At 52.0% G+C, this 14306-nt stretch overlaps 1 protein-coding gene across 1 annotated transcript in view; it reads left to right on the top strand.

Annotated features, from left to right (window-relative positions):
• The window catches only part of Gpr156 (G protein-coupled receptor 156), a 56526-nt gene extending 44365 nt beyond the window's left edge, over positions 1-12161 (top strand). The window contains exons 7-9 of the mRNA XM_004633334.2: positions 555-791; positions 6482-6640; positions 10592-12161. Coding sequence (XP_004633391.1) covers positions 555-791; positions 6482-6640; positions 10592-11923 — 1728 coding nt within the window. The 3' untranslated portion in view covers positions 11924-12161. The remainder of the gene's footprint in view (positions 1-554; positions 792-6481; positions 6641-10591) is intronic.
• The last annotated feature ends 2145 nt before the right edge of the window (positions 12162-14306 follow it).

The raw sequence follows: 14306 nt of genomic DNA, 5'->3' as shown, positions 1-14306 counted from the left end.
TCTTGCCACTTTCTGAAGCAGTTCTGGAGGTCCTCTTTCGTGAGTATCTCTCACTAGCCTCTCATGCCTGCCTCAGGGTCCTGAATGGAATCGAAGCATTCAGCATTTGTGGTTCCCTCTGAGAAGAACCAATAGTTGCACAGTGCTAGGCTCAGTGACTAAGGTGAATAAGGATACAGCGTTGTGTTTTCATTTGACTTAAATTGCTGTGAATGTTTGATGAACAAGGTGTGATCAAAAACATGGTGAATGTTTAAATTAAGACGTGTATGACAGTGAAAGGCGCTAATCTCAAAATACTTCTTTCACTTTGAACATACTTACACCATGACCCCTAGCAATGCATCTTTTTACTGTAACAATATTTTTTTACATTGAACATTTGCTGTGTATTTCAGTCACCCTAAGAGTTTCCCTACATGCTGTAAATCCTCCCAGCTGTCCTAAGGCAGGTTTCATTGGCGCAGGTTTGCAGATATGGACCTCGCTTCCAATCCTGCCGCTCTTTGAGCTGTTTCTTCTCCTCTGTGTCCTCGGTCCCCGCTGCACTCCAGGGGCTGCTTTTGCTGTACGGCGCCTACCTGGCTGGCCTGACAGACCACGTCAGCTCTCCTCCTGTGAATCAGTCCCTCGCCATCATGGTCGGGGTCCACCTGCTGGTCCTGGCTGCGGGGCTGGCTTTTGTGGTCACCAGATACTTGCACACCTGGCCCAACCTGGTCTTTGGACTCACATCTGGAGGCATCTTTGTCTGCACAACCACAATCAACTGCTTCGTCTTCGTGCCCCAGGTATGCTCTGGGGAGGGTTTCGCATGGCTGGGCCTCTTGGTCCTGCTAGAGTTTTAACGGGATGGTAAATTTCCTCCTTTATTTTCTGCTGATGCCTTTTGGTGCCACATAGTAAGAGTGGAAAGGACGCGGCTCCCTGCTCCTTCCTCTCTTCCTGAACTCCCATTCCCTGCAGGGGGCCCCACAGAAAGCCCATCCAGCCCTCACCCCTTTCTTTCCTCCTCACCTCCTTAGTGTTAACCTCTTCAGTTAGTCTGGGAGGGAGGAAGATCTCCTTTCCAATTTGGGCTTGCAGATTTCACAAAAGAAAATCTGGAAACTTATTATTTAAAATACTTTTCCTGTCTTTGTATGGAAGGAAACAATGGAAACTTCCTCTTCTTTTTATGATGAGGAGAAATTTTAAAAAAAAATGTGTTTCATGTTATGAGGATTAAGAAATCAATCATATAAGGGAGCATGAGAGAAGCAGAACTATCCAGAAGGCAAAGAGGAAGCAAGGGGGTGGAAGGAAGGAGGAAGAATCCACAGGCTCACAGGAAACTGCTGTGGAACTGCCCTTGCCGTGCCCTGGCCACCACCCCCAGCCGCTTCCGCCCCCACGAGTGGGCCTGGCGCCGACCACGTTTCCTCGTGGATCGCAGCAGCCCTTTTCCATTGGCTCCTGCACCTGCAGCGTAGCCTGGGCCGGTGTTCAAATGAACAAAACTTGGAGAGCTTCAGGCCCCTCTTTTCCTGGCTTACAGGCAACCTCTGCCTAGAGCGGTGACGTCCTAAAGGTATCCATCCCCTGTGTGTAAGAACACGGAGTCTGGCTGGGGCTGATGCTGATCTAGCTGGCAAGGCCCAGCAAATAGCTTTCGCTTTTGTTGCGAAATACTGGGGCTAAAACCCAGGAGCTGAACTAGACCCCCAGCTCTATTTTTTTAAAACTTTGAGACAGAGTTTTACTGTTTCCCAGGATGAGCTCAGACTTGCGATTCTTCTGCCTCATCTTCCCAGGTAGCTGGGATAACGGGCGTGTGGTGCTGTGCCCGGAGAGGTACTCTGCTGCCTCCTCGCCTCAGTTTCCCTTTTCTCCCCACACGCAGACCTCCATTCCTGTGCCCAATGCAGCCTCTGGTCACCCCACCACTTCCTCTGTGGCCTTGGAGGTGGCAGGGGAAATGTGATGCTAGCACATGCAGGCAGGGTCCTTCACACCTCTCCTCTGCAGAAATTCTCATTAAAATATTCAACAGAATAAGCAAATACAGAGACAGCAGCAGCAGCAGCAGCAGCGTTGTACTCCAAGGATAGGTCTTGCATCTGTGTCATGAACAGGACACGTTGGCCAAATGGGAAAGTAAAAGTGGATTAAAGCTGGGCGTGGTGCGCATGCCTGTGATTCCCGCTCTCTGAGAGGCTGAGGCAGGAGGATCGCAAGCTGGAGGTCGGCCTGGGCAGCTGAGTTTCTTGCCAAAGTCCTGCTTCAAAATAAACAAGAATAAAAAGAGGTTGTGATGTACTCAGTGCAAAAGCCCCGGGTTCAATCCCTAGTTCTGGAAGAAAAAAAAAAGCTGAATTGAAGGAAACGAGCGACAACAGAGGTTTTTGTCTGGGATACAGCAAACTCAGTCTCTAAAAAGCAAGAGCTGTTTCTTGGCAGAAAGGAGAAATGGAGGGTAAAAGCATCGTCTTTGGCCCTGTGGCCAACACTGTTGATTGGTGAATGTCATACCAGCAGCCCCTTTTGTCCTTGTTTGTCTCCACTATTTAGCCTGAAAGACCTAGATATCTGTTTTGCCAACTTCCTTATAGCCAGAAGTGTCCTGTGATACTGTTTGAAACACTGGAGGGTTTCTGAGAGGCCTCTGAGAATGTTTTTTTTTTTTTTTCCTGGGGGTGGGGGGAGTCATAAACAGGATATGTGTGCCCCTTTTGTCTTCTTCCTGTCTTGAGCAAATGTGATACCTGGAGGGATGGCAGCCATTTTGTGACCATGAGGGAAAAGCCCTAATATATTTATTATACTAGGAAAACAGAGCTCTTCCCATGCAAGACTGTAAGTTCACGTAAGACCTCCATCTGAAAGTGCAGAGGAGAACACCTCCAGAAGGTGGCCCTGGCCTGCCGCCTCCCCTCACTACTGCACCCTGGCCATGATCCTCTGCACCCTGGCTTTGGATCCTCTACATCTAGGGCAGTACAGTGTCTCCATACACACCTTTCTGCACACAACACCAAGGTAGGGGGATGCACAGCTTGAAACCTGACTTCTGATTGCAACTGAGCAACCAGTGTTTTGTTTGTGGAGGCGGAAGACACTGGAGTCATGGGTACCCGGGCTGCGCAGCTTTTCTTTCCTTCTCCCCTCCTCACGTTCCCTTTCCTCCTAGCTTTTGTGGGCTTGCTCTGTCTTACTTTAGCTCTCCTCATACCTTCTCTCTCGGGCTTTTTCCTAGGATGTAGAATGAAAACGTATGTCTTCTAATCTATTGTATTTTACTAGGAAATTAAAAAAAAAAATTCCTGCTGGTGGTGGTACTGGGGATTGAATCCAGGGCCTTCACACTGAGCTACACACATAGCCATTTTTTAAACTTCTTTTATTTTGAGACAGTTTCACTAAATTGCCCAGTCTGGGCTCAAACTTGCAATCCTCCTGCCTCAGCCTCCCTGAGTATAACCCTTTTTCAAACTGCAATAATGATTGAGGTTTGTCCCCACACTGATCTTCCTCTCTGGCTCAGAGGTCTTCAGGAAAACTATCCTGTGAGACTTGTATCCCCGGGACAGTAGCAGAGCTGAGCAAATTTGGAAATGAGCATGAGAAGAGCTGCACCGCCAAGTCGGTTCCTCTGAACACTGACGTTCAGAGTCAGCCAATGGGAGTTGGTAAAAGCACAGGACCTGGTAACCCAAGGCCTCTAGGGGGCGCCAGAGAGCTGGCTGGAATGAAGACAATGAAGCAGAGGACCTTGGAGCCTTCCCTGCCTGACTCAGGAAATGCCTAAGTGTTTATGCCAAGCGCTGAGGTCACCACCAGCAATCAGGCCGCCTCTGCCTTGGTGACTTCAGGGTGACCCACCCCACTCCACGCCCCTGTGAGAGGCAGGACATGGCTTCCTCCTTGGTGCCCGAGTGTTTCCCTCCACGGGGAGGATGCTTTCTAGCTGCCTGTCTGTGTCCCGGCAGCCATGACAGACTGCAGCACTTTTCATAGGAAAGCTTGCTTTATGGACTCTCGTTTGCCTCTCTTCCCGCGTCTCAGCGGCTCCCCTGCCATCTGGGGGAGCAGAGGCAGAAAAGCCCTGTGTCAGGTGCTTTGGGGTGGCATGCAGCCCCGCCTCCCTGGGAGACAGTGGCACCTCCCCAGCACATGGATGGCTGAAGTCAGTCTCCAAGGGACAGTAAAAGATCACTGAGAGTCAGGGAAGGACAGGGTGGCATCTCATATGCGACCCTGCCAAGACCAGGGACAGAGAGCTGAGGGCAGCTGTGGTGTGGGGAAGGGCACAAGGCCTTGTTGAGTGGAAGCACAAAAGGAACCAGCAGAGAGGGAGCTGGCGAGGGACCCAGGTGTGCCAGGGTGTGACCTGTTAGTGACTTGAACTTCACCCCACTGAAGAGGCTTCTTGTTACTGGAACAAATGACCACAAGCTTAGTGGCTTCAAACAACACCACTTTCACAGTGTTGGAGGACAGGAATCCATGGTGAACCTTGTTTGGCTACAATCAAACCTTGGTAGGTCTGTGTTTGCGCTGGAGCCCCTAGAGGCAATGTGCTTCCTTATTTCCCAGCTGCTAGGGGCCACCTGCATTCCTGCTCCTGTCCCTGCCTCCCCTTCTGAGCCAGCCACATGGAACCTACCAGTCCCCATCAATCTCTTTCTCCCCGTCTCCCCCATAGTCACATCTCCTCTTCTGATCCCTGCCTCCCTCTTAGAAGATTCTTGTGATGACATTGGCCCCACCTTCATAAGCCAGAATCATCTCCCCTTCCCCAGATCACACGTCCAAGGTTCCTTCTGCTGTGTCACGTTGATGCTCCCAGGTTCCAGGGGCTCACAGGGGAATGGGCCTCTTTTCAGGGCAGGACTCATGCAATGCGGAGGCTGAAAAGACAAGCACCTGTCTGTCCTTCTGGAGGAAGAAGTGCTTGTGACCTGTACCACTACTTAAGGAAGCCTGAGGGGGCAGGTCTGCACAGGGGAAGCATTGGTGATGGGTGAGGGCCTCCTTGGCTTCATCCGCCCGGCCTAGGGAGGGACGATGGGAAGCCCCAGTGGAGCTGGTAGCCATACCAACCTGTCCCTCCACACCATGGGAGGACTAGGGCTAGCCAGTGCTGGGGACAGGAAGGAAGAGCTGTGCCACTAAGAAAAGGGGACTTTGAGGGGACCGGAGCCCTGGGCATCCCCAGGGGCTGTGTGTGGAGTAACCCCGAGAGGGCTCTCCCTCTCCTCCAGAGCAGAGAGTGACCCTGTGGTGTCTCTGGAGTAGGCTATGTTCCTCTGTGGGGAGAAGGCCTTCAGAAAGTGTAGAGAGTGGGGAGCCCTGGCCTGGCCTAGTGCCATGCAGGTTTCTGGCACTATGACAATGTGTGCTCAGCCACCAGAGGACCTAGAGGCCTTGGGTGAGAGTATGGGGCCAAATCCGAGAGGGATCTGAGAAACATGAATGCACGATGAGGGAGGGAGGGAGGAGATCCACGCTTTCCTGCAATGTCCCCTCCCCAAGACACCTCAGCCATATTTCCCTGAGGTGCCAGAGCATCTCTCACTGGTCACTTGGTCATGAGGTTCTTGGGGGGGGGGAGAGAGAAAGAGAGAGAGAGAGAGAGAGAGAGAGAGAGAGAGAGAGAGAGAGAGACTGCCACCACTGTGGCCCCCATCACCTGCATCACAGTGTGCACTAAGAGGACACCACGTCCAAGAGGCCCCGAGCAACCCCTTTGTGCCAGCCCTGTCCCAGCTAGGGGGATCCCGCCTGTACCTCCACAGCTTATCCTGAGGCCAGTTTCTGCTGGGAAGCTGAGCCCAGCACCCCCACTGCTCACAGGCTGTGTCTCTCTCCCGTGTGTGGCGCAGGCCCTGGTCACAGCTGTGCATCTGCTGCTGCCTCTCTGGGTGGGCTTGGATGAGTCACACTCCTTGAGTCTTTGCTCATTTGTCAAAAAAAAAAAAAAAAAAAAAAACAATGTGGTCACGTGTCAAACATCTGGTCTTCTTGAGTGTGGATTTGGGTTTGAAGCCACCGACTAGGAACTGGGTCCTCCACAGCAAGAGGCACATCCCAACTCGGCACACGCAGAGCCACTGAGCACAGCCACATCCGACTAGACAGAGCTCCTTTCATTGGAAGCATATGGTGTTTAAAATCTTTCCCCTAGTGACTGCTTCGAAACTCTGGCTCTGGAGTTATACTTCATTCTGGTTTCTTTTATCAGTTTGGCAGTGGCAGAGAGGGCTATTCTATCTACCTATCACTGCTTTCCTGGCAATTTTTAAAACCACATAAACTTAGCATTCTTTGTACTGTCAGTCCTTACTGGCTCCAAGCCCCCCAGAACAAAGTGCATTTGGAGCAGAGCTGAGCACATGTGCATCCGGGACGGTGCCATTCCTGGGTGTTCATGAGAAAGAGAGAGGGAATGTATTTCTGGGTGTGTAATGAAATAAATAACATGTGTTCTTCTTTCTAACAGCTGAAGCAATGGAAGGCATTCGAAGGGGAAAACCAAACAATCAGACGCATGGCCAAGTATTTCAGCACTCCCAGCAAAAGCTTCCAGCCACAGTTTGGTGAGGAGCAGAACTGCCACCCTCGGGCCGAGAAGAGCTCCATGGAGAGGCTGCTCACGGAGGTGAGCTGTGCTGCCCAGGTCGGGGTGGTCACTCTGGCTGCTGTCACTGCCAGCATCCCCCCACCCCATCTCCAGCATCCTTCCACCTCTCCACTGACCAGCTCCACTTCGCTCATTCAGTGAGCCACTGGGCTTCCAGTTTTTATACTGGTCAGGAAGCAAAATCATAACTGTGGCAAGAATTAGCAAGAGGGAGCTGGGGAGATGACTCAGTGGAATAAGGGCTTCCCTGGAAAGGCAAGCTCAAGGGCCTGTGTTCAATCCCCGGTTCCGCCAAAAAAAAAGAATAAGCAAGAACAGAGCGAGGGTGGAAAATCAGAAGAGCAGGTGTAAGGGAGCCCAGGAATCAGTCGCAGCCCTGATGGAACTCTAGGGACAGGAGTGAAAGGTTAAGTAGGATTGGGCTGGGCAGAAGGTACGGGGAAAGTATTCCCAGCAGAGGGAACAGTGCTGGAAAGGCTGAGTTGCAGGGGAGGCCAGCAGGAGTGTGACACATCCATTTAAGTCCCATGGGGCCCTACTGTATTCTCCAGGTACTGGAGTGCACAGTCAGCCATCAACCCCAAAAGGTGAGACAAGTCTGCAGGTGGGGATGGGCTCCAGGCAGCCCAGCCCTTCCTCCTGCAGTCCTTCAACCAGAGCTGGCCTCTGTCTCAGAGAGTGGAGTGTAGGCTCCCAGTGGCACACAGGCAAGTGTGAGGGCTGCGATCCTCAGGAGGAAGGCGCAGGGCCCAGGATGTTAGTATTCTGACACAACTAAATCACGTCCCATATTTTGCTCAGTACAGATTGTACTTGAGTAAGTGCTATTTGAAAACTGAATATTTTAATAGCAGGATGGCCCCTGGATGTGATTAGTCCTCTGAGACCAGGTGTGGGGGACACCTAAGGGCCACCACTGAGCAGGCTGAGCCTGCCATGCCCCCGTGGACCCCACCCTCTGGCCTCTCCTGAGACCTTCAGCTGTGGACCATTTTTGTCCACCCGACAACTTCCTGTCTTTCTTTACTATCAGCTACACTTTCAGGGCACCATTCCAAAGCCAGCCTTCTCCCCATCTGGCAAGGGAGTAGCCTGCCTTTGATGCTCTGTGAAGACTTCAAAGAAGTGTTTTACCCCCAGCTACGCAGAAGGCCGGAGACTCAGCTAGGGCAGCTTGGGTGGTTTTTAGGTACAGCCAGCTCGTACCGGAACAGCCACAAGCACAGAGTCCTTGGCCTTATGGTAACGTGTGACATGTGCAGTCCCGCACAGTCCTCTGCTTCCCACACAGTGGCTGAATCTGCTGCATCCACACAGGTGTCTTTAACCCGAGAGGAAGAGCCCATGGCATGCAGAGGCAGAGGTGGTGAAAGGCTGCCTCCCAGCACCTGTGATACCTGAAACATTTTTCCCAAAAGAGGCCTGAGAGGAGCATCCAGGCCTGGGACCCACAGGAGTTAGGAAGAGTCTGGGCTCTGTACCCTGTCATCAGCCCTGTCCCTTAGATAAGAACAAACTTCTCCCACTGCAGTAGTGCACGGGTTCCAACCTTCCTGCTGGTTTAACTTTCCCTCCTCTGCAGCCCGCTGTGGCACCCGGCACCTTCCTCAATCCTGTTCCCTGGACAGAACATCTCTCTCTCACCCCTCTGGGACAGGGGTCCCCTGGAAGCTGAAAGGGGCAGCATCTGCTCCTGGCTTCCCTGTCGTGTGATGGCAGTAACTAGAACCTTCCATACTCTGCAGCATAGGAAGCTGCACCAGAGAATTGCGAAGCTGGCTCCACTTCTCCTTAGGCCCTGCACCCCCTGAAACACGCTGTGGGCCTCACCTCCCCTCCCAACCCCCCCACCCCCATGCCAAGAGTAACCATTAATAAGCTCATGTCCAACCAGCAGCCAGGAAGATCCCTTTTGGGCTCACCACGGTGATGCCTCAGACTGCACCTCTGATTAGTGTCCACCATAGTGAAAGCAGAGTCCTGCTTCCTTTTCTGGAAAAGGGAAATTTACTGTTTACTTTAATATTTCTAAATCTGGCCCCAGGCAGCTTCAGATGTTTAGTTTGCTGGGAGAAGAGTATTCTTCCCAGCAAAAGGCTTATACTGTTTTCCAGTACACAGAGAAACTTGTAGATAAGGCACAAAAGGGCAGCACCCAGGTTTCACTCAAGGGAGGGGGGGCATTGTCCTCAGCTGATGGCTTTTCACTAACTGAGCAAAGTCTAAGGCTTCAGGAGGAGGGGCTGGTGGAGGAGGCAAGCCCTTGGGGTCCCATTATACCCACCACCATCACCCTGAGAGATGCTCAGGAGGGCGAGAGACCCAGCACATCCTGGACACCAGCAAGAGCCTTGGTATTGCCCTACCCTGTTAGCCACTCTGCTTCTGGTGAGCCTTTAATTATCTAAGCCCACTGGGAAGTGCCCAACCCTTACTACTCCACAGGCAGGAAGAGGGAACGGCTGGGCAGGTGCTCAGCTGGGAGTCCCTGCCACTTGAGTCACCAGCCCCTCACTGCCCCTGGCTGCTGTCCAGATGGCAAAGAAAGAGTAGCCCAGAGTGAAATGAGGAGTATGGAGGCTAGAGGAAGCTTCTCCCTCCTCTTACCCGTGGAGCAGCGGGTCTGCCTGGGCACCACTGCCTGATCACTGATCCTTCTCCCTTCAGTTACTGCCCCCTTGGAAGACTGTTCTGGGTGAGGCTTCCATGTAAACATGAGAAGTACCCACAACTCAAGCAACTTGTACTAGTGATCCATTTGTCTCCAGGGTGTGGTGAATGGCTGTCCACATGGGCATCCTCAGCCTCTGAGGTAACAGAAAGGCAGCATTCTGGTATCAGATATGTCCTTCTGAGAACAGGTGCTTGAGCTAGTCTCTTTCCCCAAACTCCTGACCCTGTGTCATCTGCCCCAAGACTGTCTGTTCCCTAGGAAGACTTCAGACTGGCTCCTCTGCCTTTGAGCATCAGGACTTTCAAAAAGGGGCATCAAGTCTGAGGTGTACAGCGCATTGACCCACCACAGAAAGAGATGTGGGCGCAGTCACACCTCGCACACCCACTGCCGAAACTCCTGCTGCCCCTTCCTGCCCCATGGCCTCGCAGCTATGATGGGCACACCTTGGCAGCTGTCACCTGCCAGTTGTCCTGGGTGCAGCCTGTTTATTTACCAGCAACCATGCAGCAGGTGGGCAGCTCAGCTGCAGAACTAGTCCAACCCCATTCATCTTCTGGGCTCCATTCTAGGGCAGTTGGTTTAAGCTATCAGGAATAGAGACCCAGCAATAGTTTTCTGTTTGTCTGCCTTAAGTTTCTACAGTAATTCTGATGTACATACTTCATTAGGATATATTGACAGCTAATGCTGCCAGATGGTAGCTTTGCCCTCTCACCCCCTGAGGCCCCACTGAGGGAGCTGATAACACAAGCCTGTGATTCTCATTGTCCTCGTCAAGCTCCAGTCTGATTTGTTGAGCTCAGGAATCTCCACCCTTCTCTCTATTTTACCATTCTCTAGACTGTGTAGCAAGAAAAGAAATATTTTCCCCATTTGTTTGTCCCCTGGAGATGTGCTTCTGATTCTTAGTACCCCAGAACTAGACTGCCCCAAACACTGCCCAAGCTGGTGTCTCGCAGAGTGACCTGACCCTATCAGCTCTAGGGGAGATGACAGGATGCTGTAGCCCCCAGCAGATGGTTAGGTGGGGCCTCCTCTCTCCCACAGTGAGATGGAAGGGGGAAATGTAGACCATAGCAACCTTCAACTGTAGGAACCTTTAGTAAGCCGTAAGTGCTTTGTATTCATCAACTTTCACGTGGTGGAGCTGCCATCTCAGTGCCAGAGGTCACCAGCACATGTTAGGAAGAACTGGGATTTAAACCAAGATCTTCCAGGGCCACACTTTGTCACCATGGGAGGTAATATGGAACTCAGCATCTTTCATTGGTGGATTTGCTTTTACTTTACAGAAAAATGCTGTGATTGAAAGCCTGCAGGAGCAAGTGAACAATGCCAAAGAGAAGCTAGTGAGGCTGATGTCTGCGGAGTGTGCCTATGATTCCCCAGAGTCGGTTGTCCCACCCACTTCCTCCCAGGGCAAAGGGGTCTCCACTGCAGCCTCTGCCCATGGCATGGCACAAGGACCCTCAGGATACTCCTCTGGCCCTCAGAATGATGCCAGCATAGCTGCCCAGGACCCCTGTTGCACTTCAGTCCCTTTCCCACGAATGCAAAGCCACCAGGTCCCTGAAAGGAACACCAGCCCTTCCCTGGGCCAGGAGAAGATACCTGACTTGAAAGACTCCTCTGATCACTTAGAGCTAGGTCATGGCCAGAAGCCTCAGGCCAAGCAGAGCCAGGGTTCAGAAAGAGAACAAGGACCCCCAGCCCGCAGCCAGGATCTCATTCCAAGAAGAGAGGCCTCTAATCTCCAGAAACAGAGGCAGAGCTCAGAGGAGCCATCGGAGAAGCTCCCTAGGGTCAGTTCAGTGGTCAGGGAGAAGCTTCAGGAAGTCATACAAGAGCTGGGTCTGGGCCCCAGGGCTCCACTTCCCAACTCCCTATCTTGTCCTCGGCAACCCTGGAAGGGCAGTGCTGCCCACAGCCCACAAAAGATGCCAATCTCCAGGGAGCTAGGCTTGAGCCCATACATAGTGAGGAGGAGGCGGGCAGCTCAGCGGGCTCGTTCACACTTTTCTGGCTCTGTGCTCTCCTATGTGGGACATCAGACAGATCAGACAATTCCTGGGACACACAGCAGGCTGAATGTACCCAATGGGGATAGCCCCATGCCAGATCATCACACTGCTGCTTTGAAGGTACCAAGGTCTTCTTCCAGGAAGCCTTCACTTCTCCCAGGTCCTCAAGGGAGACCAAACACTGGAGCAGGCAGCAAACGAGGCCAGGCAGAGCCCCAGGGGACCAGGGCAGGCAACATAGCCTTTCCTCACCAGCCTTCAGTCTCTGCCAGGGCACAGAAACCCACTGTCCCCTGCCTGCCCACCTCAGCAGGCCTGCCCAAGCAGCCACAGCATCAGCTCCCAGTGTCCTCTGGCTGCCCCTCCCTGTCTTCTCAATGTAACTACCTTGACACTGAGTCCAGCAGCTCGGATGAATTCTTCTGCCACTGCCACAGGCCCTACTGTGAAATCTGCTTCCAGAGTTCCTCTGACTCTAGTGACAGTGGCACCTCAGATACTGACCCAGAACCTGCTGCAGGAATGGCCTCCTGGGAAAAGCTCTGGGCCCACTCCAGCCCCATCGTGAACTTCAAAGATGACTTGAGACCCACACTGGTGTGAAAAGCAGCAGAGTTGGCCTTGCCAAAAAGGTCAGTCCAGGTTGAACTGAAGCAAGGCCTTCTAGAAAGAAAAGCAAGGACCTGGCCACTGGGGAGCACTCAGGGCCCTGCATTCGGCCGGCCCTGACCACGTTTCAGCTGTACGCACTGTAACTCCGAGTACTTCTCAAGCTCTAAGAAGAGGGATATTGCTTGTCTCACTACTACCTCATAGCATTACTGTCCACATCTACAGCTGAGTGACTATAATAATTACTCCTTGAATAAAAGGTGCTAAATGAGCACATAGAGTTTGCTTTCTTGGTCAGGCTGCATCCTCTAAGACTCTTCATGTATACTAGTGGATGGCTGGATGTACAGAAAGATGGAGAGATGCAAAGGGATTTCTGCAGAACCTAAGTTGTAGACTGCAACCCATGAAGGTGACCCTTTGGTGGGCAGACCTATGAGGAACTTAAATCTCTTACATGCTTGGTCTTCCACTTCTGAAAAGGGTGGTCTTCTTTCTACTGAAGTTAATCAGTGTCATGCCTGTGTTCTGGCTTCTCGCCAGCCCCCCTCTTCCCACCCACCTCTCTAGTCTTCCTGTATCCCTCCTTATGGCATCTCACCACTGCCCCCAAGGCAGTCAGTTCTGCTGTGCCACAACCTATGTATATCTCTCCCCTGTGCGCTCTGTCTCCTGGCCGTGTGGCCCATCTCCGGTCTGCCAGTGGGGCAGTGTCATGCTGGGAGAAGCACACTCCAGCAGTTTCTATTGGGGTAGGAAGGGCCTGCTGGTCATGAGGTGCTTTTAGTGCCACCAGGGTCATGTGACCACCGAGGACACACACAAACCTGGAGACAAAATGGAGAAATAAGCAAAAGGAGTGATAAGAGGGCAAGAGAGAAAGTGGATTGTGAACATTTCACTTGAGTTGGCTTGTACTTGGCAAGATCCAAAGTCAGTAATTCTTAGGACAACCCTGTGAAGAAGACACTCATTTTTGAAAAAAAAAAGAGTCTTCAGCATAGTGGCTAAGGTCACTTCTCCAGTATCACACTGCAGTTTGCGCAGTGCTGCTGGGATGCCTGGCTAGTGCATTTCCTGGAGGGGGAGAGGGTCTCTTCATTCTTCCAGAGAGGCAGGTGGGCTCAGCAGGGTGGTGGGAAAGCAAAGGTGGTGTGAGGCAACTGAGATGCTCACCCTGCAGCCCAGGTTGACAAAATTGGGCTCCTGGCCTCCACTTCCTCCCCACACCTCCAAAGAGGTCTAGGGAGCTACTAAAGATGAGTGGCACTCATCTGTGACCAAGGCCATGGGAAGAGCAAACTGGGCTCATTTTACTTATTGCTGGGTTTATTGTCATTTACCCAACCACCACCATGAGTGCATCCATTTTTATGAAGGAGTTGGGTCCTGGGAGGAGGGCATTCAGCACTAAATTTTTCGCAGATTTATCAGCCTCTCAAGTCTGCTAACATCTTGTGACCCTCCAGATGCTGAACCAGGAGGGCATCCTGGTAGCACAGCTTCTTCTGTCTACTTTCAAATCAAGATTTTATAATTTATTCCATGTGTGGGTTTGTAGTGTCTGTGTGTGTTGTTTGTATGCTGTCCAAATGGTACCTTAATAAACGAGATCAACTTCTAAGGCAAATCTCTTGCAGAACAGTGGTCTTGGGCTGGGAGGAAGGACCTCAGGAAGGCAGAAGACAGACACACCAGGTCATGGCAGGGTGGAGGAAGGACCTCAGGAAGGCAGAACACAGACACACCAGGTCATGGCAGGGTTTCCCAGGCAGCTCTTCTGCCAAGCTTTCATGTGTAACAGATCTTCCTGTAGCCTCTAGGAGCAGCGACCTCTGCCAGAAACACTCTCACTAGTGGAAAGAAACCGCATTGGAGACCCCAGTGCCTACGGACCCATGGAGGCCTGTGGCTGGGCTTTCCCCTTTGGCTCCATCCCTCCAGATGCCACGGCAGCCTCTGCTTGTTGACATGGAACCTGGCAACTCTTCCTGGCCTCTCTCAGCTTTACCCCATCTCCATCTCCCATCGATAATTTCACTTCTCATTTTATTCACCCTTCAGGACCCAGGTGGACCACACATTCTTTGACCTTTCCTGAGCATTCCCAAATAAAATTGATCCCCTGGTGAAATTAGGGTGGGGTTTCTTGATTCATGCTCTGGACTTGGCTGTATAGAGACTTCACCTATCCATTCCACCTAGGATGACTTTGGAAGCTGTGGTAGGCCTGGCTGGAAAGGCAGACAGTCTACCCCAAATACTCCTGACTTGTCATTTGGTCCAGAAGCAGTGTGCCAAGTACCATGACTGCCCATCCCCCAACCTGTTGTTGACTCTAGTCCACTTCCTCTTCTCCTTGCCAACTCCTTTC

The sequence above is a fragment of the Octodon degus genome, unplaced genomic scaffold, assembly GCF_000260255.1.
Source record: "Octodon degus isolate 3935 unplaced genomic scaffold, OctDeg1.0 scaffold00053, whole genome shotgun sequence".
Lineage (NCBI taxonomy): Eukaryota > Metazoa > Chordata > Mammalia > Rodentia > Octodontidae > Octodon > Octodon degus.
This window is presented reverse-complemented; position numbering and strand designations above follow the sequence as displayed.